General features: G+C 40.4%; 1 protein-coding gene across 2 annotated transcripts in view; it reads left to right on the top strand.

The window, feature by feature from the left end:
- The window catches only part of LOC144493631 (intron Large complex component GCFC2-like), a 45,411-nt gene that overhangs the window by 8,661 nt on the left and 10,186 nt on the right, over positions 1 to 26,564 (top strand). Inside the window, exons 4-14 of one of the 2 annotated variants that reach the window (XM_078212887.1) lie at positions 121 to 348; positions 4,349 to 4,446; positions 6,919 to 7,037; positions 9,010 to 9,196; positions 15,319 to 15,442; positions 15,921 to 16,002; positions 16,098 to 16,213; positions 17,771 to 17,970; positions 22,887 to 23,037; positions 23,274 to 23,395; positions 26,304 to 26,380. In XM_078212887.1, the coding sequence (XP_078069013.1) occupies positions 121 to 348; positions 4,349 to 4,446; positions 6,919 to 7,037; positions 9,010 to 9,196; positions 15,319 to 15,442; positions 15,921 to 16,002; positions 16,098 to 16,213; positions 17,771 to 17,970; positions 22,887 to 23,037; positions 23,274 to 23,395; positions 26,304 to 26,380 (1,504 nt within the window). Of the gene's footprint in view, positions 1 to 120; positions 349 to 4,348; positions 4,447 to 6,906; positions 7,038 to 9,009; positions 9,197 to 15,318; positions 15,443 to 15,920; positions 16,003 to 16,097; positions 16,214 to 17,770; positions 17,971 to 22,886; positions 23,038 to 23,273; positions 23,396 to 26,303; positions 26,381 to 26,564 lie in introns of both variants that reach the window. The other variant, XM_078212886.1, reaches the window with a different exon arrangement.

Raw genomic sequence — 26,564 nt, 5'->3', positions numbered from 1 at the left:
ATAGATTTGTAACCAAATTATGGACTGAAGTCCAGTTTTCTGTCAGTTTTAAAATGTTGCATTTTGTACCTTTGTACAGATTTTGTTTCTTGTCCTCGCTATATGTTCTGTTCAGTGCAGGTGAAATTCCAAATGCCAGGTACATCCAAGCTGCCCGTAAAAAGCGACAGGTGGCTAGAGCCCGTGCTGACTTTATTCCTCTGCACTCGTGTGGAAGAAGCGATATTTCAGCACCTAAATTGAATGAAGAAGATCTAATCAGTGATGATGAGCTTGACGATCATGAGAGAAGGATAGACTTCACCAAGCAATTGAAAACACAAAGACAGAGAATGGCAGCTGTAATTGGTAAGACTCTGGATCCACATAATGTCATACTTGTAAATGATAAGGGCAGTTAAGGAACAAAAGAACTTGCATTTCTGTAGTGCATTTCATAAATCTCAGGATGTGTCAAAGTGATTCACAGCCAGTGAAGTACCTTTTGAAGTTTATCTACTGATGTAATGCAGGGCAATGTAGGCAACTAAATTGTGCATAAGAAGGAAGCATAAACATCTGAGTTACTTGACCACACAATCCCTAACTTCTCTTCATTTTCTGATTGATTGATAAAACAATCAAAATGAACACAGACCATGATCTATTGGTTGTAAAGCAAAATACTGTGGATGCTGGAAATGTGAGAAATACTCGGCAGGTTATGGCAGCATTTGTGGAGAGAGAAACAGAGTTAACGTTTCCGGGCTGTGACCTTTCATCAGAACTGAGAAAAGTTAGAAATGTAATAGGTTTTGAGAAAGGAGTGATTGGGACAAGGACAAAGGAAAGTCTATGATAAGGCGAGAGACCGGAGAGATTGAGAGACAGAAAAGTTAGTCTTCCAGGGTAAAAGTAAATGGTGATGGGGCAGGGAATGAAACAAAACATGTGTCTAGAATAGGTGCTGCAGACTGAAAATAAGAAAATAAAAACAAAACATTGCAAAGTAAACAAAATGTGTGCCAAGATTAGTCTGAAATTGTTGAACTCTGTGTTCAGTCCCAAAGGCTACAAAGTGCCTATGTGAAAGATGAGGTGCTATTCTTCAAGTTTACGTTGAGGTTCACTGGAACAGTGCTGTCAGCCAAGAACAGAAATGTCACCATAAGAACAAGGTGGAAAATTAAACTAACAAGCAACCAGAATCTCAGGGTCATGCATGCAGACTGAACAGAGGTGTTCTGCAAAGCGGTCACCCAATCTGCATTGCGTCTCCCTAACATAGAAGAGACCACATCGTGAACAGCAAATAAAGTAAACTAGATTGAAAGAGGCAAATCACTGCTTCACCTGGAAGGAGTATTTGGAATCTTAGGAGATGGGAGGGAAAAGGGTAGGTGTCGCATCTCCTGTGTTTGCATGGGAAGGTGCCATGGGCAATGTGAAACTAAGAGGTGAAAATTGGAAACAAAATTGAGGAAGTTTTCCCTTTCAAGGTGAGATCAGGACAGGGCATCAGTATAGTCATCCATGTACCAGAAGAAGATTTGGAGGAGGGGGCCCAAGAAGGACTGGAAGAAGAAACGTTTGGCATATCCTACAAAAAGACAGGCATAGCTAAAATCATGAGGGCACCCATAGCAACCCTTTTATTTAGAGGGAGAGAGATGGGTTAAAGGATAAGAGCACAAGTTCAGCCCTAATAGTCTGGTATTTGGGTTGAGTAATGAGCTGAAATTTACTAATCCGTTGTAATTCCAAAGGTTGAAAGAGCAAACTTTTTAAATTTCTGGCTGAAGTTGAGATGACATCTTGGTCTTTTACCAAACGGAGCAGATTTGAAGGTTTCTGCAAGTACAGCAAAATACTAAATGGACATGTTTTCCCTGATGTTTGCAATTGTATGGTTGCTGCCTTGTGACCTTTCCCCAACCCAGTATTATTTTAATTCTCTTCTCCAAATACTTGCAACATGCAACTTAGAAGAAGTCATGGCAGGCGGCTTGGTAACTAGAGGGCACTTTTAAAGTAATTGGCAAAAGACACAGGTGGGATGAGAATTTATTTTATATAGCAGATTATGATGATTTGGAATGCACGGTCTGAAAGGTTGGTAAAAGTCAATTAATTGGTTAACTTTCCAAAGGAATTGGACGTCTGCTTGATGAAGAAAACTTTGCAGAGCTATGGGGAGAGGGCCGAGGACGGGGACTAATTAGATGAGTCTTTCAAGAGCCAGCACAAGCATGATGGGTTGAATGGTAGCCTCGTGCTGTATGACTATGTTCACTTGCTTTCCTGAATAAAAATGGACTCTGCCTTGAGAGATCCAATCCAGCACCAACATTACCCTGTGGTCTAACCCCATCAAGGTTTTTCTAAAGCCTGTTCAAATCCCCTGGATATGACATCTGTAGATTGATAAGTCTGGATGCAAAGGATGATGTATGGAGCCAGGTCGTACGTGCCAACTGGCTGCCTAATTCCAGAGGCTGTGTTGTATTGCAAAGTGAGAGAAAATAATAAAGTCATTCCTGAAAATTTCTATCACTTTTCTGTATTTTTAGGTTAACAAACTAGCTGTTGTTTGAGACCTTGGTGCTTACTTGATCTAGATATTTAGCTTGCAATAATCTAAGATGCTTTCCTGAACAAGTTCCATTATTTTCTAATTTATTCTCAGAATGTGGGTGATGCCACATTTATTGCTCATTTCTAGTTTCCCCGAGAAGGGAGTGGTGGTTCATTGTGAAATGCTATGTTTGTTGTGATGGCACTTGCACCATGGTGTTAGGTAGGTGATTAAGACATTGTGCAAGTGATGAGAAAGGTAGCACATGTCTTGGACGTGTCAGTGTTCCGATAACTTTGTTGCTCTTGTTGTTCTTCGTGGTGGCGATCGCAGTGAATGGAAGTAATTTTGCTGCATTGCTTTCTGAACACACTGCAGTCTGATTTAACCAGCAAGGAAGGCATTGCATATTCAGTCTATGGTACTAATAAACTGGTTCTATCCCAAATGTTGTCGACATTCTTAAATGTATTTTACCCATCCAGTTGAGTGATGGGTGTTCCATTGCTTTTCTGATTTGTGCTTTGTGGATGGTAGAGAGATTTTAAATGGTCAGGAAGTAACTCCACAATGGTGGTGCTGTTGAAGATGAAGAGGAGATGGCTATAACGAACTTAATCTTGAAATTCTGTTGTTCATATTGTATTTGTGGGAAGATTGTTCATTGTTATCATGTAGCATCATTTAAAGGTTACTCTGTTTCTGATTTCTGAAATTTCATTTTTCATTGTGCTATAAAGAAGGATGTACTTGCCTCAGTGGAGGGTACAGTTATAGAACATAGAACAGTACAGCACAGAACAGGCCCTTCGGCCCACGATGTTGTGCCGACCTTCATCTGAAACCAAGATCAAGCTATCCCACTCCCTACCATCCTGGTGTGCTCCATGTGCCTATCCAATAACCGCTTAAATGTTCCTAAAGTGTCTGACTCCACTATCACTGCAGGCAGTCCATTCCACACCCCATGGTTCACTCGATTGATTTCTGTGTTGAGGGGGTTGTACTGTGAGGAGAGGGCAAGTGGATTGGGACTGTATTCTCTGGAGTTCAGAAGAGAGGTGCTCGCATTGCCAGTTTTGGGAATACCCTCACTCCAAGACAGGTGTTACTCTGAATTGGACTTGTATCCCTGTTCCTTTCTCATCACTTGCATGATGCTTTGGAATTCCCTACCAATCACCATGACCACAACAAATGTAGCGATTCAAGAATCAGAACCTCCAGACAACTAGGAAAGTGACCTTTCCAGCTTAAATCACATTCTGAGAATAAAGTCTAATAAAAATGGAACTTGAGTGGGGACATACAGCATTCATCATCAACAAAGGTCACTACAAGATGAACTTTCAGATTCAGTAACAGCTGGGGTCCCAACTAGCAGCAACTCATTAGCTTCAAAATTCATGAAAGTGATTAAACTTTTGCCGTATATACAATTTGCTTCTGGGGTAGATTCTCAGATGATTTCCCCTGGCTGGAGAATCTAGAATCAGGGTCACAGTTTCAGAATAAGAGGCTGACCATTAAAGACTGAGATGAGGAGAAATGTCTTACTCAAAAGTTATGAATTTCTTGAACTGTCTACTGCAGGAAGTTATGTGTGCTAAATCGTTAAGTATATTGAAGACAGAGATGAATGGACTTTTGGGCACTGAGGGAATCTGAGGGGAAAGAACAGGAAAGTTGAGTTGATGTACAAATTTATTCATGACCTTATTGAACACCCGAGCAGGCTGGAAGGTTACTACTGCTCTTATTAACTGTGGTAATCTCTAACCTTGATAATTTCAGGTGTAAACGAAAGTGACGACGAGAGCTTAAAAAGTGAAGAGGATGACGATCAGAAACTGTGGGAGCAGCAGCAAATCCAAAGAGTAAAAGTGTTCCCAGTAAGGTTTGATGCATTTGTATTTTGCAGTTAAATAGAATTGAATGGTTTAGTTAAAGCACCTCCTTACCTTGTCTTATTGCTCACAAATCCAAAATGAAGAGGAATATTGAAGATCCCTGGTGGTCTCCTGCCCATGCTAACCAGTTCTCCGGTGAAATTAGATGCTTGTGAAACTAGAAGCAGGAGTAGGACATTCGGCCCTTCGAGCCTGCTCCACCATTCATTTTGATCATGGCTGATAATCAAATTCAATATCCTGATCTCCCCCCCCCCCCCTCCCCCCCCCTCACATATCCCTTGATCCCTTTAGCCCCAAGAGCGATATCTAATTTTTTCTTGAAATCAGACAGCATTTTGGCCTCAACTACATTCTGTAATAGTAAATCCCACACATTCACCACCCTCTGGGTGAAGAGATTTCTCCTCGCCTCCGTTCTAAAAGGTTTATCCCTTATCCTCAAACTATGACCCCTAGTTCTGGACTCCTCCACCATTGGGAACATTCTTTCTGAATCTAACTTGTCTAACCCTTGGGGCAGCCTGGTGGCACAGTGGTGAGCATTGCTGCCTCACAGCACCAGGGGCCCAGGTTCAAATCCAGCCTTGGGTCACTGTGTCTGTGTGAAGTTTGCACTTTTTCCCCATGTCTGTGTGGGTTTCCTCCCGGTGCTCCAGTTTCTTCCCACAGTCCAAAGATGTGCGGGTTAGGTTGATTGGCCATGCTAAATTGACCCTAGTGTCGGGGGGATTTGTAGAGTAAATGTATGGGGTTATGGGAATAGGTGGTCAGTGGTCGAGATTGTGGTCGGCGCAGACTTGATGGGCTGAATGGCCTCCTGTACTGTAAGGATTCTATGAACCCTGTTAGAATTTTATAAGTTCCTATGAGATAACTCTGGTTAGCAGATGGCATTTTCAGCTACTTGATTTCGATGTAATGACACTGAAAGGATTTTTTTTGTGGGGGCAAGCAAGGTCACCAGGATTCCATGTGTATAGTTACAGATCTCTGAATCTGCTAAAGTTAACTTTGGGGAGGTAGCAAATAGGGAAGCTTAAGATCAAGAGGTCACTGTATATGGATTTCGTGCAGACCCACGCGGTCTTAACTTGTGATTCCAGGCATCCTTTGAGTGTATAAATTGGAAGCTCTGTTCCCTCAGTGGCGGAAGGTCCTGGGTTCAAGTCCCACCTTAGGACTTCAGCACAAAAATCAAGACTAACATTCCAATGCAGTAGTGAGGGGCACTGCACTGTCGGAGGGGGTCAGTTTTCAGATGAGCCATTAAACAAGTCTCATCTCATTGCTTAGGTGGATATAAACATTCTATGGCACTAATTTAAAGAAGAGCCCTATCCTGGCCAATACGTGTCCCTCAATCTACATCACAAGAATAGACTATCTGTTGTTTTTAGGAGCTTACTGTGTGCAGATTTGTTGCAGCATTTCCTACATTACAACACTGATTGTGATTCGGAAGTAGTTCATTGGCTGTAAATTGCTTTGAGATGGTTGTGAAAGGTGCTATGTAAATGCAAGCTTTTTTTTAGTGGACTAACATAAATAGAGCCAAATTTTATGAATTGTAGAATTTTTGCCTCTTGTATGTTCACATCCTCATGCAAACCGGACACCAGAATGTAGTCTTTTGCTTAAGCCAGTTGCTATGCATTTTTAATCACTTAACTCGGGTTAACTTAAGTAACACAGAAGCCGGAGTCCCAGTTACTGAACACTGGATAGCACTGGTTCAAGTAGCGCTTCCTCTCTTCAGCATCCCCGAGCTTACTTTGAGTATATCTCATTCTCTTCTCCCTAAAGTTTGATGTTGAATTACATGAAACTTCAAAATATTAGAAAAGGGAACAAAAAGTGCCAAAAGTCAAACTTTCCTGGGTGACGTGCCTTCAAACTTTGCTTGGAAATGTTATATCGTCGTCAGTGTTCAATTTCTGTTTAAACTGTCTCAATTCTATATTGCAAAATGTCACTTGTGTGACCTTTACTTTGTTCCTTATAATTGATGGCTTATCAGGTGTAGCTGTAGTTGAAGTCATAAGTGCTCCATGTTCTTATTACTATTGCTCTTTATATGTTACATATGAGGCTATTGGGTTTCATTTTTCTCAAAAACAACTAAATTGTGGATTACCATCCCTAATACAAGAAAAATCTTGGGCGGTCAAAGTTATTTATTAATTCAATCATCTTGAAACAGTGGCTTTGGCCATCGGTTTTTGTTCAGAGCCTTTTCACATTTGTACAGTACATTGTTTTTGAGAAGTCAGGTTTTTTTTGGCTGTGTCAGGTTGTCAGTCATCTTTTCCAAGTATCGGTATTATTATACTTTTGTTTATTCGCAGAAATTGTGTTGCAGATCGTCTGTTTAAAATGTCATTTTAATACATATCTCTCTCTCTCTCTCTCTCCAGCTTTTATTTTTTAATGAATTTGAAGTTTTTCTTTAAGTCACCAGATATCGAGACTGCTAGTCAGCCGAGTACACTCATTAAGAATACAATGCTGGAAACTTGGAGAAAACTACCACCGGTCAACTTGGAAACTGTCAAAAAGCGATTGACCATTAAGTATGTTTAAGTTTTGCTGTTTAGTTTTAATTATTTTTAAAAAGCATTCGTATGTTGCAAATTGTACTCTTCAAAATTAAAAAAGATTTCTGCATTCTGATAAATGATCCTTGAAGTAACAAATGATAAAACAACATGAGTGCCCAACCCACTCAATCTCACTCAATTGGCCATTCTTCATCTGCAAACCTAGAAAGGGGTTTCTGTGGGTTATTTTACTGAAGGAAGAATTGCAGTAGCACTTTCTCTCGGCGTCCGAACCTCTGAACATTCAACAAAGGCCACTGTGTAATGATTGGGAACTAGCACTCTTGTTGATTCAGCTCTCTACCCCAAGGTGGAGAGACCAATGATGCCATTGTAGTCAGCTAACTTGGTAGACTTACAAGTCCAACACAGGTCATTAGCTATAGAATAGAATCCCTACAGTGCAGAAAGAGGCCATTTGGGCCATTGAATCTGCACTGAATCTCTGACAGAGTATCTTACCTAGGCCCTCTCCCCACCCTATCCCCGTAACCCCACATATTTCCCACGGCTAATCCATCTAAGGGGTAATTTAGCATGGCCAATCCACCTAACCTGCACATCTTTGGGTGGAAACTGGAGCACCCAGAAGAAACCCGCACAGACGCAGGGCGAGTGTGCAAATTCCACGCAGTCACCCAAGGCCAGAATTGAACCCAGGTTCCTGGCGCTGTGAGGCAGCAGTGCTAACCACTGTGCCACCGTATCGCTCCTCTGCTATTCATTTATGTACTGCTTTCTACACCCACACTCTCAAAATGCTTCACAACCATTGCATACATCTGAAGTGCAGTCACTATTGTGGAAGAATAGGCAGCAGCCAATTGGTGCATAGCAAGGTACTAATGAGATACTGACCAGATAAGGTTTTTTTTAGCTTGTATTGACTGAAAGGTAAATAATAGTTCAGGACACCAGGGAGAAATTCTCTGTTCTTTGAATTAAGGCTTTGAATCTTTAACGTGCACCTGAGAGGGCAGAATGGGTTTTGGCTTAATGTCTCATTGGAAAGACAGCATCTCAGGAAACGTAGCACTCCTTCATTACAATGCTGAAATGTCATCCTAGATTATTGCACACGAATATCTGGAATGGGACTTGAACCCACAGCATTCTGACTCTTACAAAATGCTACCACTGAGCCAAGGCTGACAATCCACTACTTTCATCAGGGCTGCTTGCAGCACAGTTGCTTTTTATAATCCTGAAACCATGCTCGCACGTAGTTTCTATGCATCGGTGGACACAGTTCCTATTTAAATGTCATACTTTTGAATGTGCAATTCTAAAGATTGGTTTGTGTTTGACTGAAAATGTTATTGTAGGATGACAACTAAACTTTTCAATTTTCAATCATTTCTGCATGACTTTAATAGATTTTCAGCGGGAAATACAGTTTATCGATTGGACTTAGACGTTTGCTCAAAATAACCCATCGGCTGCCATATGTCATTATGTCTTTGCTGGGTGATGCAGTGGTGTGCCCAGTTGCATTTGTTCCTTTTGTGCGTGATTTTTATTTTTGTTCATAACGTTTAATAGGGTTTAAAACTTCAACAACAATAACTTATTTATTTATCATCTCTATCGTAGTAAAATCTTCGAAGGTGCTTCACAGGAGCGTTATAAAACAAAATATGCTGCTGAGCTACAGATAACTAAAAGCTTGCTCAAATAGGTAGATTTTAAGGACATTTGAAGACATCTACACTTTTACATGTACAGCTACATCTGTGAACCAAGGATGTGCAAACCATAACGTGCTGCTTCCAGAATTGTGGCTCTGGTGCCATTTTGGCTAAGGCATAAAGCCCTTCCATTCTGACGAAATTTTGGGCCAAAATGTTTTTATTCTCTCTGGTACTGACTGCTGTGCATTTATAGAATTTTCTGTCTTTATCCTGTTCCAATACCATTTATTAACTACTCAGCATATTTTCTTCAGACTGGAGTCTCTGCATGAAGTATACCGCTCACATCAGCGAGAGCATGAGAAGATCCAGGTGTTAGCCGAGAGTTCACAAAGTACAATTGAACACTTGGAAGATACTCCTGACCCTGGTCACCGCTACAAATTTTATCAAGAAATGAGGACCTATATTCAAAATCTGACTGACTGCTTCAATGAAAAGGTACAAGACTTAATAAAATATGATTGATCTATTTGTTAAGTGTTTTTAGAATCAGAAATATGTAGCAGCCAATTATGTTTCAGCTTAACTTTATTAATCAGTTATTATACTTTAACTCTTCTCTAAATCCAAGCTAATGACATGGATACTTCTGAGGTGAGACGAGCTTTAATCCATAAGAAATTGGTTACCTGGTCTGTGTTATAATCCTGAGTTAGATTGATTTTACAATATGAGTGGCTTCACACAGCGATGTAAGTAAAGATAATAAACATTCTTTGCATAGGTTGGCTAATTAAAGTAGCACCTTTCCATAAAACTTGACTAGTCCTGCATATATAGGGCGGCAAGGTGACACAGTGGTTAGCACTGCTGCCTGACAGCACCAGGGCCCCGGGTTCGATTCCTGGCTTGGGTCACTATCTGTGCGGAGTCTGCACGTTCTCTCCCATGTCTGTGTGGATTTTCTCCAGATGCTCCACAGGGCAATGCACAGTCATGATTAAACTTTCCAGCCAAATGCATAGTCAAAATCTGCGGAGAAATTGTTGAACTGGATCTAGTTTATATTACTGAAGGCCAGCTAATCTGAAAAGCCCTACAATCTAACTGTTACCTTGTCGATTAACACAGTGCTTATAGTAAGGGTAGAATGTTTTTAAACCACTTGGTGTTGCTATAATTAAGGTAAAAAGCATCTTTCGTATCCCTGCCAACAAAATAACAAGATTTTAGGAAAGTGATTGATTGACTAAATACATAAATTTGAGTTTTAGTATTCTTCTAAAAGTGAATTGTTAACGGTGTTTAATTTGTCAAAAAATGTAACATTTGGTAGAAAGACTTGCTCTGGTTGCCATGTGTAGTGACATCTATAATACTTTCTTATCACTACACTCATGTAACCTGAACAGTTGTTTGCTTCCGCCCCACGGTAAGCTTAACATTGTGTGAAAATTATCTCAAGATAAATACATTTTATGAGCTTTGATTATTTAATTTTTCCTAGCAATGTTGAGCATGTTGCAGACTGTTTCTGCTCCACAGCATTCCCAGTCTCAGTTGTGTAGTTGTTGGGAGGGGAAATTGTAGGGGGTTATATGTTGTATGTAGGTTGTCGTTTGCAGGGGATCTGTATACGGGTAAGTTTCTTATTTTTTTCTTTTGAAATGTGCTGAACCTGTGTGTTTTAACTTCTTATCAAGCGTGCTGTCTTTTGTTACTGCAGTAATCTGGAAATAACGACGCAAAACTATCGATGTAAAATTTAGATTCCATGTTTTGTAAAAATGGAAATTCCCTTCATGAATTAAGAAAATATTTTGTGCTAATCAGTTAATGTACTATTCCAGCAGGTTTTACACAGACAGCATTTCCAGCTGGTTTTAACATGAGATTAACTGTATATACTCCAGTCGTTGCTGGATAAATCATTGTGTTCTTCCCCTGCTGCATGCACTGTTTGTCCCCCAACTAAGTAATAAGTAGACAACTTGCTTCCTGGTTTTTCCTTTTTAAAATTAGCTGAGGGGAAGTGTGCAAGAGCAGCCAGGTGTTCTATTTTCCCTCCTCACTGATGAAGCAGTAGTTCATCTTAGGCATTCCTTTTTTCCAATTGATGTTGGGCAATGGATAAATTAGGATAAAGCCTGATGCGAGGATTTGGGTTATTTTGCATTGCTTCCAGAGAAATACAGCGAGCCTTTATACTGGAAGAAGTAAGTTAATTAATTGGGCTAGAAATTCATGATTTCTGGATGCAGGAGCTGTGATTTGCAGCTTGTCTGCACCGTTCAGATCAAGGGTGGGTAAGGAACAAAATTGGTCTACTCACCTCATCTGCATGATTTCAGCACCATTCGATTCCCCTTCAACCCTGATCTCTTCTGGTACCCATGATGTGGAGATGCCGGCATTGGACTGGGGTAAGAAGTCTCATAACACCAGGTTAAAGTCCAACAAGTTGTGTTCACAAACAGGTAAATTGAGTTTGTGTCTATATATGCCCTGTTTGTGAACACAACTCCTCACTCACCTGAAGAAGGAAGCTTGTACTACCAAATAAACCTGTTGGACTTTAACCTGGTGTTGTGAGACTTCTTACTCTTCTGGTACACCAATGTGTTATGGTTCAGGTCAGAAGTATTCTAGGGGGCCAGCCTGGATCATACGTTTTGCACCTTGAATTTGGCTCGGAAGGGAGTTTTGTCAAACAAAGTTTATTTGAGAATATAGTTAACTTGTATACTAAGAATATTAGCAATAACTTTTATCAATCACAAACAAAACAAGCACAATAATGTATAACCCTTAACAAATACATCTAAATGTTCTAATCAAACAATCCCATAAACAAAACCCTTCCACAGGTTTAACAGAGCAATGCTCATGTAATATTGAAACTAAGTCCTTCAGATGAATGCTGCAGTTCTCTTGATACACTCAGAACAGCTTCCCAGAACACCAGGGAGAGACCCTGGTCAAGCCACCAACAGCAGATTCTTTACTCCAGAAAGGCAATAAGCCTTGCTTTCAGCTAGCCAGCAGAATTTCCAAAACCAGAGAGAGAGAGACTTCCAACTTGATGTCCCTTCTAAAACTAAAATTCAAACTGCAGCTAAACAGAAAATAGAACCTGAAAATCACTAAAGGCAAAAAAAACTTGTCCAGAACCCATGACCTTCCTCTGAACAATACGGAGTCATAAAAGATCCCAAAGTAAAAATAAATAAACCCCATTTAAGTAGCAATGAAAGGACTCCTAGAGACAACTCGGCAGCAATCAGAGTTCGAACTACAGAGAACATGATTTTTAAAAAACATTTCTTAAAGGTACACTAATATCACAAATGTCCTTTAAGGAAGGAAAACTGCTGTCCTTAGCCTGTCAGGTCTACAGGTGACTTACTGTTAACTGCCTGCTGAAGTGGCTTAACAAGCCACTCAGTTGTATCCAAATGTCACAAAGATGCCTCCACTGTTGGAGTACCTACACCACACAGACTGCAACAGATCAGGAAAGCACAAATGGGAGGTAACTGCATACATCTGTATCAAAGGTGAATGCCACACAGGGCATGCAGGTAGGGGCAGATCGCACTGCTGGCCCCCAAGAAATAAAGGGTCCAAGAAAAAAGTCCATTATCAAAGATTTCATAACTCAGCATTTGGAAGGCAGTGGTATAATCAGACAAAGTCAGCATGGATTTACAAAAGGAAAATCATGCTTGACAAATGGATTTCTTGATGGATAGAAAACTGGTTAGCAGATAGGAAGCAGAGTTGGCATAAATGGATCTTTTTCTGATTGGCAGTCTGACTAGAGGGGTTCAGCAGGGATCTATGCTAGGACCCCAACTGTTCACATTACGGATTGATGATTTGGAAGAGGGAACTGAATGTATTATCTCCAAATTTGCAGATGATACACAGTTGGATGGGAGGGTGAGGTATGAAAGGATGCAGAGATGCTTCAGTGTGATTTGACAGGCTGAATGTGTGGGCATATGCATGGCAGATGCAGTATAATGTGGATAAATGTGAGGTTATCCACTTTGGTAGCAATAATAGGAGGACAGAGTGTAAATTGAGAGAGGTGGATACTCAGCAAGACATTGGTGTCCTCGCGCATCAGTCACTGAAAGTAAGCGCACAGGTACAGGAGACAGTAAAGAAGGCAAATGGTAAGTTGGCCTTCATAGTGAGAGGGTTTGAGTATAGAAATAGGGATGTTTTACTGCACTTGTAGAGGGAGTTGGTGAGACTACACCTGGAGTATTGTGTGCAGTTTTGGTGTCCTTAGCAAAGGAAGGATGTCCTATAAAGGGAGTATGGTGAAGGTTTGCCAGGCTGATTCCTGGGATGGCAGGTTCGTCATATGAGGAGAGATTAAGTCGGTTAGGATTATATTCACTGGAGTTTAGAAGAGTGAGAGGGGATCTCATAGAAACTTATAAAATCCTAACAGGATTTAGTAGAGAAACGGTTTTGGGGAAATTGATGGGATTGAAGGTGGATAAATCTCCAGGTCCTGATAATCTTAACCCCAGAGTATTTAAGGAAGTGGCCCTGGAAAAAGTAGATTAGTGGTAAAAGTAGTGGTGATGTTCCAAAATTCTTTGGACTCTGGACTGGTTCCTACAGATTGGAGGGTAGCTAATATTAGCCCGGTATTCAAAAAGGGAGGTAGATTCAGAAGATGGTCCAAATGGTGGGCGAGTCAAGAACTAGGGCTCATAGTTTGAGGGTAAGGGGTAAATCTTTTAGATGAGAAATTTCTTCACCCAGTGAGTGGTGAATGCGTGGAATTCACTACCACAGAAAGTAATTGAGGCCAAAATGTTGTCTGATTTCAAGAAGAAATGAGCTATAGCTCTTGGGACTAAAGGGATCAAGGGATAAGGGGGAATTAGGATATTGAATTTGATGATCAGCCATGATCAAGATGAATGGCAGAGTAGGCTTGAAGAGCTGAATGGCCTACTCCTGCTCCTAGTTTCTATGTTTACGCGAATGAATTTCGTAGCTGTTATCACTCTAACTAACTCATCATGGGTTAGTCATGGGAGCAAGACCATTGTTAATTGTTAAGACCAATCTTAACATTGGCACTTATGAGTAAATGCTTCTGTTTGCAAAAGTGCACTGTTCGAGCTCTTTATTTTAGTTCATATTTCTAGTGAAGTTAAACTTTGTGAGATGGACCTTGAATTTGCATCAGAAAGTTTTGCAGGTTACTGTATTGTGTAGAAGAAACATTCTAAAGGAGATGTTGTAATCCTTTACAAACTGACTCTGACTTTGTTGTTTTCTAAGGATTTGTACGATAAGTGCTTTATTTTATTCTTCATAATGCTTAATTGCAGATAAGTCTGTTAGTTTTAACCTAAATTTGGCAGTGTGAAATTGTGGTATTTACCACTTCTCAGAAGAATGTGATGGGCATCCTACATGGTCTTTGGTACAACATACAATAGTGATGGGTAATTGTTAGTCTTCGCACAAAACAATATAGGGTTCAGCTCATAAGGGACCCCATTTGCTTATGGAAATTGCCTTTTTGCTCTGAAGATTTATTAAAATCTTTAACCATAACCATTGTCGGGAGATAATGATGCAGCTTTATAAGACCCTCATCAGACCCCACTTTGAGTACTCTGCTCAGTTCTGGTCGCCTCATTACAGGAGGGATGTGGAAATTATTGAAAGGGTGCAGAGAAGATTTACAAGGATGTTGCCTGGATTGGTTGGCATGCCTTATGAGGATAGGTTGAGGAAGCTCGGTCTTTTCTCCTTGGAGAGACAAAGGATGAGAGGTGACCTGATAGAGGTGTACAAGATGTTGAGAGGTATAGATCGGGTGGATTCTCGGAGGCTTTTTCCCAGGGCTGAAATGGCTGCTATGAGAGGACACAGGTTTAAGATGCTGGGGAGTAGGTACAGAGGAGATATCAGGGGTAAGTTTTTCACTCAGAGGGTGGTGGGTGAGTGGAATCGGCTGTCGTCAGTGGTGGTGGAGGCAAACTTGATAGGGTCTTTTAAGAGATTTCTGGATGAGTACATGGGACTTAATAGGATTGAGGGTTATAGGTAAGCCTATATATAAGCCTAGGTAGGTAGGGACATGACCGGCGCAACTTGTGGGCCGAAGGGCCTGTTTGTGCTGTATTTTTTCTATGTTCTATAACTTGTATATTGTACCATTCAGTAGGCAACAGCTTCCGTAAGTGCAAAGAGCATGTGCATTGCATTGCTGCCTTCACAAAATATAACACAGTTAGTAAAACCTGTACTTTACACAAGGAACTATAGATTATAAGTATTAAGATTGCAGTTGAGCATTAAATACATAGCTTGTGATGGGTGGAGAGGAAATGCAACACTAGAATCTTTGCAGTGCAGAAGGAGGCCATTCAGCCCATTGTGTCTGCAGTGACTCTTAAGACTGTTGGAGGAAATTGGAGCACCCAGAGGAAACCCATGCAGACACGGGGAGAACATGCAAACTCCACACAGACAGTCACCCGAGGCTTGAATCGCACTGGATCCCTGGCGCTGTGAGGCAGAAGTGCTAACCACTATGCCACTCTCCTGCCCTAAATAACTGAAATAATTTATTTTAGATGCGTATTATCAATGAACTGGAATCTGAAATGCATCAGCTACTGGGAGAGCAGGCAAGAACTCTTTTCCAACGCAGACAGGATGATGTTCAAGATGAATCAACTGATGTTTGGCAGTTTTCAAGTTAGTGTGCTCATTAATAGTTAATCTCGTAAATTCTGGCTCTGTTAAGGTCTTCCTGTGAGCCTTATTGCTTTTTGCCTGATCTGTCAAATTGAAATTTAATAACTCTTAATAAATTTCAGGTAAACCATTCAATCTATAATGGAGTATCAGTTTATATATTTGCAACTAATTGTAAAAAGTGGACCCATTTCAGTACGATTGATTAGGGTGATAACATTTAAATACAAGGCATAAAGTGACAATTTTTAAAATTTTCTTTCTGTGCATTTGTTTATTTTAATATAATGCACAAGTGGAGTTAGGCACAGTGCTGTGCTATTGAGGCATAAACTGGAAATAATTTTAAAAAATCATTAATGTTTAAAATATGTTGTTTGCAATGTCACACAAATAGTGATAACATGTATTAATTATTGAAATGCCTGGAAGATTCATTAATGTCGAAGTGGTGACATAAGATGCTGTGTTTCTGCAGATAAAGCTGCTGCCAGCAGTGGAAGTGACATTGACAGTGTCAAAGCAAAACAACAGCGTGTTGAAAAACGAGAGGCCAGAAGGTGAGGAAGCTGGATCTCTGAACATGCTCCCACTTTAAATTGTAAAGCATTTATTGATATTGAATTAATTTTAACTCTACACTTTTCCAATATAGGGCTCATAGGGAGCAGTTAAGAAAAGCAGCTGGAAAGGAAGCAGACCATCACAAAGGTCTGTCCAGTGATGACGAAGTAGCTCCAGCCGATATGTCTGACCTCCATCAGAAAGAAGGTACGGCGTTTTCTTCCCCAAACTCCTCCTCTTCTGCAAAATCTGGTTTAAGTTGCACACTTTTTTACCTGTCATCTCAGTAAAATCATTTATTTACATCATAATGATGTTTGTGTATAATTGGAGAATGCTAAGAGAAAAACTTGTGATGGTAAAACACAAGATGCATTTTCACAAGTTTTTCTCTTCGCATTCTCCAATTATGCTCATTGTGTTTTACTGGTCAAACAGATGCTTGATATGGTCTATATATAAAAATCATAGAATAGTTACAGCGCAGAAGGAGGCCACTTTGCCCGCCATGTCTATGCTGGCTCTCTGAAGAGCAACTCGGCTAGCTTCACTCTTCTGCCTTTTTACCTGTAGCCCTGCAAAACATTTTCTCCTCAGATATTTATCCAACTCCCTTCTGGAAGTCACAATTAAACCTGCCTCTCGGGCAGGGCATTCCAGATCCTAAATACGTGCTGCGTTAGAAATGGTTTTCCTTGTTTCAACTTCAATTCTTTGGCCACTCAGCTGAAAGCTGTATAAGTAAATATATTTTTCAATGAGGATTTAGTGATATGATACTGCAGCATGTTGAAGTGGTAGGATCGAATTTGGAACTCCAGTTTTCTCCCTTTATGAATTCCTGATCTTAGCTGATATGGATCCCGCCTCCACCCCCACCTGTCCCCAAATATTCTCCTCCTCCAGGGATTGAGGGATGATTTTAGTATAGCAGATGCAAACTTCTAGATGGATGCCTTCATCAGCATCAATTGTGATTTTCCCACCCTTTCACTTATGGAGATCTTTCTGACAAAAGGTCAGGAACAGCATTTTAGAATGTTTTGATTTGATTTATTATTGTCACATGTATTAGTATACAGTGAAAAGTATTGTTTCTTGCATACTGTACAGACAAAATATATCATTCATAGAGAAGGAAAGGCGAGAGTGCATAATGTAGTGTTACAGTCATAGCTAGGGTATAGAGAAAGATCAACTTAATGCAAGGTAGGTCCATTCAAAAGTATGATGGCCACAGGCAAGAAGCTGTTTTTGAGTTGGTTGGTACGAGATCTCAGACTTTTGAATCTTTTCCTGACGGAAGAGGGTGGAAGAGAGAATGTCCGCGGTGCGTGAGGTCCTTGATTACGCTGGTTGCTTTTCCGAGGCAGCGGGAAGTGTAGACAGTGTCAATGGATGGGAGGCTGGTTTGAGTGATGGACTGGACTTCGTTCACGACCCTTTGGAGTTTCTTGCAGTCTTGTGCCATACCAAGCTGTGATACAACCAGAAAGAATGCTTTCTATGGTGCATCTGTAGAAGTTGGTGAGAGTTGTAGCAGACATTCCAAATTTCCTTAGTCACCTAAGAAAGTAAAGGCATTGGTGGGCTTTCTTAACTATAGTGTCTGCATGGAGGGACCAGGACAGGATTGATCTTTTATGCGTTGATCTACAAATGTAATTTTGTGCTTTATTCATTGTCTTTTTTTTGTTCTGACTCAGTGGCTAGATTTTTATCCTGTCTTCTTGCTTGAATAAATTTATTCATAATTTAACACAGATCGCATTATGAAGGAAGCCAAGAAGATTTTTGAAGATGTACATAAAGACTTCTATAGCACTGCCAGAATTTTAGCAAAGTTTGGGTTGTGGCGACAGAAATTTCCTGATTCATATTATGATGCTTATATTGGACTTTGTCTTCAAAAAATTCTGAATCCTTTAATCCGAGTGCAGCTGATTGGCTGGAACCCTCTCAAAGTAAGTATTGGTTTGAAATTCGTTGCTAGAGGTTTTGGTGGGCAGTGCATTAAATGTTCTCTGTACAGATTACATTATTAGCCTTCATTGTTGAATGATATGGAAAAAGATAGCCCTCATAGTTTGGAAAATATACCTTTTGTACTAATGAGTTTTATATATAAAAACTTGTATAATTGACCATGTTGCGTCAATAACACAATTGCGTCACATTAAGTCGGATGACTCAGAAGTACTATATGAAAAATGCATCACTCACAGTGACTCATCAGTCACAATGCTACCCAACTGAGTATTGAGATGCTGTATGTGTTCTAAAGTAGTTTTAAATATGCAGGATTGAACACACTGGCTCTATCTAGTGGCTGTTTCGAACAGTGGCATAACCTCCTGGCATAGTGTGATATTTAATGTCAACATTTTGTTTGAATTTGGTATTTATTATTAATTCAAACCCACCAAGGCAACTAAAGTATTGGACAGTGTGATGATACATGTGATACTGAATGAACTGGAAGGCATTTGATAAAGTTCGCCATAAGAGACTGTTAACTGAAGTTGAAACCGATGGAACTGAAAGCACGTTATTTATCTAGTTAGGAAATGAACTGAACAGCTGGAAACTGAGAAAGGGAGTAATAGGTATTCAAATTGACAGGATGTGACTAGTGATGTCCGACAAGGAATTATGCTGCTGCCTCTATTGTTCACTACTTATTAAAATGGGATAGAAAGCCACCTAACAAATTTGCCAATAACACAAAGATAGATGGGATAGTAGGCAGCGTGGAGGGAAGCATTAAATTACGAAAAGATATTGATGGATAAGTGGGTAAGAGGCCAGTGACCAGTGACGTACCACAGGGAGCCCTGCTGGGTCCCCTATTGTTCGTCGTTTATATAAATGACATAGATGACTGTGGGAGGATAGGATCAGTAAGTTTGCTGATGACACTAAAAGATTGGCCGGGTGGGTTAACAGTGAGGTTGAGTGTCTCGGCTAACAGAAAGATATAGACAAGATGGTCAAATGGGCAGATAAGTGGCAGATGGAATTTAACCCTGAAAAGTGAAGTAATTTAACAAGGAAGTATACTATGAAAGGTCTGACACTGGGAAGTTCTGAAGAACAAAGGGACTTTGGTGTGTTTGTCCATTGATCTCTGAAGGCGGAAAGGCAGGTTAATAGGGTGGTGAAAAAGGCATATGGTACACTCACCTTTATCAATCAGGGTATAGATTCCAAAAGCAGAGAGGTCACAATGGAGTTGTATAGAACTTTGGTGAGACCACAACTGGAGTACTGTGTGCAATTCTGGTCGCCACATTATAGGAAGGACATGAACGCACAAGAGGAGGCAGAGTTGATTTACCAGGATGCTGCCTGGGATGGAACATTTAATTATGAAGAGAGGTTGGATAGCCTTGGGTTGTTTTTGTTGGAGCAGAGAAGACTGAGGGGGCGACCTGATGAGGTGCTCAAGATTATGAGGAGCATGGACAGGGTGAATAGGAGCAGCTGTTCACCTTAGTTGAAGGGTCAGTTACAAGGGGACACAAGTTAAAAGTGAGGGGTGAGAGGTTTAGGGAGGATTTGAGGAAAAGAAATTTTACCCAAAGGGTGATGACAGTCTGGAATGCTCTGCCTGGGAGGGTGATGGCGGCGGAATGCCTCACATCCTTTAAAAAGTATCTGGATGAGTACTTGGCATGTCATAACATTCAAGGCTATGGGCCAAGTGCTGGCAAGTGGGATTAGGTGGGCAGGTCAGGGCATTTAATGCATCAGTGCAGACTCAGTGAGTCAAAGGGCCTCTTTTGCATTGTAGTAATCTGTGATTCTGTGAAGTAGCAAATGGATTTCAGTGTAAGCAAATGTGAGGTTATTCATTTTGGATCTAAAAAGGATTGAACAGGGTACTTTTTAAAAGGTGAAGTGGAAGATACAAAGAGAGTTGGGGTCCAGGTATGTGTTCATCAATGATCTGTGAACCGAAATTAATCAAAATAGCTAATAGAATGTTGGCCTTTTTATTAAGAGGACTAGAATACAAAGGGTTAGGAGTCATTCTTCTTGCATACAAAGCCTTGGTTCCACCTAGAGTTCTGTGAGCAGATCTGGACAGCACATCTTTGGAAGGATGTATTGGCTTAGTTGGAGTGCAGTGTAGATTTACAAAAATGCTGCTCAGACTCCAAGGATTGAATTACAAAGAAAAATTACAGAAGTTAGGGTTGAATTCCCTGGAATTTAGAAGGTTGAGCGTTGATTTGATTGAACTTTCCAAAACGTTAAGATGGATAGAGATAAACAATTTCTGTTGATTAAAGAATCTAGGACCAGGGGACATAGTCTAAAAATGAAATCAGACTTTGAAGGAGTGATATTAATAAATACTTCTCCCCACCAAGGATGGCAGATGTTTGGAACTGTCTTATTCAAAAGGCAATTGCTAGATCAATAGTAAATTTTACATCTGAAATTGTTTTTTTTATCCGAAAGCATTAGTGAGAATGGGTAAAGGTTACCCTGGAGTTAGTTATGGAGTTGGGTCTCAGATCAGCCATGATCTCATTGATTGGGGGAACAGACGTGAGGGGCTACTCCTGTTCCCATGTTCCAACAGCCTAAACTGAGCAATGCAAACCTTTGGACAGGTGTCATTATTGGCATTGATAGTGATTTGGGAGCATGTCCTTTCACTTGTGGAATTTTTTATGAGACAGGGTGTGCACTCCATTCAGATTGTTTCCACTCATTTTTATGTAGTGATTTAAAGAAAAACCAACTGCAACACATGAATAAGTTTTTGTTTTAAAGTTACTTGGTTTGTCATCCACCTTCATTACATTTGCTGACGTTCGCTTTTGTAACATAATATCTCTAAATAGCAAATAATTGGGAAAAATTGCTGATTCGTGCTTTTCTCTTTGGAGCTACTGCCAGTAATTTACTACTAACCAGGACAGCTTTATTCTAATTCTTTGAAAAAAAAAACAACTTTGAAAGAAACTTTGTACTTAAAACTGTAAACTAAAAAGACATTTATTGAAGAATTCAGTGAGGTGGGTAATTTTCAATGTGAATTACATATTTCAGGTGGGATTCTCCCTAAAAAGTTCTAAGTGTCGAATTCACGTTAAAACTGGAGTAAATCCTGCTTGTTTTTTCAGCGGGAGTTTCAAAATGAATCTCCCACACTCTGCACTGACATGAATCTCATTAAAAAGCTGTGGATGGGGCCAATTCCTGCTGGAGAGGCCGGCAGCATAGCGCTGAGCGGGTCACTGCGCATGCGCCGACCTGTCATAGTGGAGATCGACGCATGCGCAGTAGCCCTGCACTGCTGACTTCCCAATTGCTGGCCAGCTCGATCACTAGCCTCCTGGATGTGTCCAGGCCGGCCCTGACCACCCAGCCCCCTTCTGGCCCCCACCCACTTTGAACTGCCAGATGCCCAGCTACATTATCCACCTTAATGTTTTGGAAAGTTCAGTCAAATCTTGGGCAGTGCCAGGTGGCCAGGCTGGTGCTGCCAGGCTCGCAATGCCCAGGGGGCAACCTCCCCTTACCCCCGACCTCCTGGGGGGCCTCCATGGCCCCCCATTCGATCTAGCAGGGTTGGGCCACCAGCTCCCCGCTAGTGGGGAGCTGTTGTAAACCCCACTAGAGTTAAACACTCCTGGGGGCGGGGGGGGGGGGGGGGGGGGGGGGGGGGGGACAGGAATGCTAGCGGGCCTGGAGACTTCAGTCCTGCTAATGATATTTAAATCTTAATTTCCATAATTTATTCAACTCCATGCCAATTTCTGGCACTGAGCTGACAGTGCCGGAAATCCAGCGGCCAGAGACTTGCGGAGGCCATGGCGCCCAGCGGGGAGCCCACTACACAGCCTCCGCATGAGTCTCCTGGCCTGCTGCGCTGCTATAGCAGCTATAACAGCGCAGTGGGTTGGGAGAATTGCCCCCCTTCTGTTCACCACCCTCAACTAAGCAATGTGAGAAGTGGTTTTGATCATAGAAGAAATTTGAGGTTTTAGTCTTTTCACATGCAACACAGTTTTTCTACTTTCTGAGCTTCATTCCTTGATCAGATACCAGTACTAGCAGAGTAGCATTGTTTTTGCTCTGTACAGAGATATTGGAATCAGAATGATACAGCAGCAGCTGAGTTCTGTAATGAACAACTCTATCAACGTTTCTGTTTATAGAGGAGAAACAAAGATTGGGGGAATCCTTCGGCCAGCACAGTCAGGCTTAGAAGAAGGTTGACCATTGAAATAGGTTGGCGGATAGTTTTTCCCTGCCATGTGCCCTCATGAGATGAAAGTGAAATGTATCTTCAGTCAGGATTTTGTGTGGAGTGAATGCAGATGCAAATGTGTCAACCATGGCTCAGTCACAAGTTCCTGGGTTCATATCCCACTCCTGAACTTTGAACACAAAGAGCAACGCTAATGCTCCTGGGGATGCTGCACTTGTTCTTGTTGTTGTCTTTTGAATGAGATATTAAGTCAAAGTCTGCCCCCTCAATTGGACATAAAAGATCCCATGGTTCTATTTCAAAGAAGATCAGGAGAGTTAATGGCCAATTGTTACCCTTCAGTCAAAATCATGGAAGTAATTATTTGGTCATATAACATTCCTGTCTGTGGGAGCTTGAGGTGCACAAATTGGCTGCCGTGATTCCTATATTACAACAGTATTGACGCTTCAAAAGTATTTCATTGGCCAAAGCACTCCTGGATGCCTGGGTGGGAAATGTGTCATATAAATGCAAGTCTTAAACATATTGCAGCAAGAAATGTGTGTTTGTGTATTTCTGGTGCACAACATTTGTGTAAAAGATTAGAAATGATCTAAAGTTGTGACGGCTGCAGTTAACATGTCCTTAACACTCATCATTACTGTTTAGCCAGAATGCCTGGAGTTGGCAGAAATGCCCTGGATTTTAGCATTGGAAGAGTTCTGTCACATGGAAGATGAAGAATTCAAGAAAAAAGAAAACACTGATAGATTATTACTTCCCACAATAATTGAGAAAACAGTCATTCCTAAAATTGAAGGTAACTTCATAATATCCAAGTTTTTGTTTTGGGTCATAGTTGTAGCAGACGTTTTCTAGTAAATTTAATATTCCGGGGGGCGGGGGAGGGAATTGAGATGATTTAACTTGTGTTGACAATGTATAGTGAGTGTATTTTAGTTTGACATTTTATTACACTTTTGAAAAAATGAAATAACTTATTTAATTTTCAAAAAGTTTCAGAAAACCATGTTTGGTTTGATTTTATTTTTCCAGGCTTTGTAATTCATGTGTGGGACCCATTGTCATCGTCACAAACAGAAAGTTTAGTGCAAATCTGCAGAAACCTTAAAGAGGAATATAGTGTTTTTAAGAATGAACAAAATAAAGCCACCCAGGTAAGCAAATTTTGCTACAGAATCTTTTGAAGAATTTTCCCAATTAACAGTTTAATCTTTTATTTTGAATGCCATTTCTTTTCCTTGCATATATTTTAATGCCTTGCTTGTATCATGGATTGGAAAGGGGCTAATGTTGTGCTAATATCCAATAAGGGCAACCAGTCAGAATGGGAAATATAGGCCTATTTGCTTTGCTTTGCTCAAAGGCAAGTAGTTAGAAGGGATCATTACAGATACTGGAGGTAACTTTCACAGGCAGAAAGCTGGTTTTGTGGATTGACAAGTTATATATTTTTTCCCCATTGACTTCAGTGGAAACGCAAACTGCAAGGTCTCTCTAATGGGTGATCAAACTGCAACTTCTAGTTTAATGTCTTCGCTTTTTATATCAGTAATGTGGATGAAGACTTTTGGGGATCTTCCCACAAGCTCATGAATAACTCAGAAAACTTGTACAAGCGTTCAAACCTAGTTTGAGAAAAAAGCAGACTAGGTGCGATGGAGGAATGAGTTCATTTCTCATATCTGTATGTTAAATGCATACACATAGGGCTAACGTCAATCATGCCTACTCTGCATGGTTCTAAACTAGGGTCCACCGAGCAGGAAAGAGGCCTAGCTGTTGCAGTACACTAATCCCCAAAGGTTTATAATCAGTACCTTGAAACTATAGCAAAAAGCACCATATTGACCTTGTATAAGACATGTTAGGATTCTATGAATATTAAGTTAGGCTCCTGTGTCCAGTTTTATTCCCTCGCATGATAGCCAAGATAAGGGCTCAGCTAAATTTTTAGAGAAGGATCTCTAGATCAATACCTATCACAAAAGCCCTTCAATAGGCTTGGAGAGCTGTACTTGGAGAGTTGCATTTTACTCTCTAAAATAATCAGTATTCGGGTAGATTTAATTGTTATATTTATAAAAATATATGAAAGGACCAGGATGTGTCAATATGATAAAATAGTTGAATTAGATAGATTTGGGAGAAGCAGGGGGCATGCATTTTAAGTTAAGCATAGAACTAGACTAAAAGTCAGGAGCTTTTTCTTTTCAATTAAATCAGAGTTCACTATCACTTATGTGATCACTCCCCATCATTAATTTCTTCAGATAATAGACTGAACAAGGTGTTCTTACGAATTACTTGAAGTGCTTTCAGCCATTTATCTATCAGAAATTCCCTCAAACAAGTTACCTCACATTAGAAATGCTAGATCAGCAAAAAGAAATGTACTGGTAATCGAACCCTACTACCCTTCAGCACCATTCCTACTTTTCATTTCATTGAAGGTCAGTGACTTTTGGAACAAATTGCTTTATCAGTCACAAATAAGGCTTACATTAACACTGCAATGAAGTTACTGTGAAATTCCCCGAGTCGCCATACTCCGGCGCCTGTTCGGGTCAATGCACCCATCCAGCATGTCTTTCAGAATGTGGGAGGAAACCGGAGCACCCGGAGGAAACCCACGCAGACACGGAGCGAACATGCAAACTCCACACAGACAGTGACCCAAGCCGGGAATCGAACCCGGGTCCCTGGCACTGAGGCAGCAGTGCTAACCACCGTGCCACCCCGTCCCCCGCCCCGTGCCCACTTTTGTTAAGAGAGTAGTTTCACTGCAAGTGTTCAAAACGGAGCTGGGCAAGTTATTTTCATACACTAAAGTAGGAATGGTGGCACAATGGGTAGTACGGTTTGATTTACCAGTACTTTTTTTTTGTTTATCTATCATTTCTGATGCAAGATAACTTGTTTGACAGAATTTCTGATCGATCAATGGTTGTAAGCTCTTCAAGTAATTAGTAAGAACACCTTGAAGAAAATTAACGATGTGAAATGATCGCATAAGTGACAGTGAACACTGATTTAATTGTGAACAGCCTTCTCCTATGGCTCATATTATCAGCACTGCTATCTAATTTTGCTTGTTTTTAAGATAATGCCTCAGGTCCTTGGATTGCAACTAGAGATTTCACATTTAGAAAATGTCAATTGTTGGCAGCCTTGTGTGTAAAATAAATTCTTAAACCTGTATACCAAAGGCAAGAGTGTCACATTAGACAAGCCATTCTTCATGCTTCCAAAGAATACTGAAATACAAAAGTAGTTAGAATTGGATGGCGAAGTATGATGGGGAAATTAGTTGAACATGTTTTGCTCAGGCTCATATTGGTTGCATTAACACATTGTATCCGTGGAATGATAACCAAGACAACATTCTGATAAACTAGCTTGAGAGATAATCGATAGATTTGAATCTTTATCAGAGTTGTATTAATTAATATACAGGATGGGTTTTGAAATGTTCTTTCCTTCAGTACAGCCAGCTTACTGTGTGGAAATTCATAAATTGTGTTTGATAAACGAAAGTTCACAGAATTGCACAGAAACGAGAACTATTCAATTGGACAGAAAATTGAATGATTTGAACTTGTCAACAATAGCAATACAGGTTTCAGTGTTGGAGACTTAAGCCTCTGTTGCTGAATTAAAGTTTAAAGTTTATTTATTAATGTCACAGGTAGGTTTATATTAACACTGCAATGAAGTTACTGTGTAAATCGCCAAGTTACCACACACTGGCATCTGTTCGGGCACACTGAGGGAGAATTTAGCATGGTCAATGCACCTAATCATCATGTCTTTCGGACTGTGGGAGGAAATCAGAGCACCTGGAGGAAACCCACACAAACAGTGACCCAGTGACCTGGGAATCGAACCTGGGTCCCTGGCACTGTGAGGCAGCAGTGCTAACCACTGAGTTAGAACTAAGTCACGATTTGAACAGAAATATATTCAGTTATTTCTTTAAAGGTGGTATCTATGTTTGTTTGCTTCTTGAAAGTATTTCAATACCCAATGTTTTATTTTTCTAAATTGAGGTTTTCTTGTCTACAGGTTCTGAGGAAAACTATTATTATGAGAATAACTATGTCTGTGGAAGAGGATGCTTTCATTCCTCTGTATCCAAAAAGGTAAGTTATATATTTGAATTAGTCATCTCTCCTTCCTCATGTCCTCCAACACGCATCCACCGTGGGAAGGTCTTGTTGAAAAGATTTATTAAAAATAATTTATAATATTTCTTTTTCTCTGGAAGGAAATTTCATCATGTACAGAGATTGATGAAAAATACATTGTATCTTTATTTTTTTTAAA

Source organism: Mustelus asterias, chromosome 5 (assembly GCF_964213995.1).
Source record: "Mustelus asterias chromosome 5, sMusAst1.hap1.1, whole genome shotgun sequence".
In the NCBI taxonomy this organism is placed as follows: domain Eukaryota; kingdom Metazoa; phylum Chordata; class Chondrichthyes; order Carcharhiniformes; family Triakidae; genus Mustelus; species Mustelus asterias.
The sequence above is the reverse complement of the archived record's forward strand: the minus strand, read 5'-3'. Positions and strand labels throughout refer to the sequence as shown.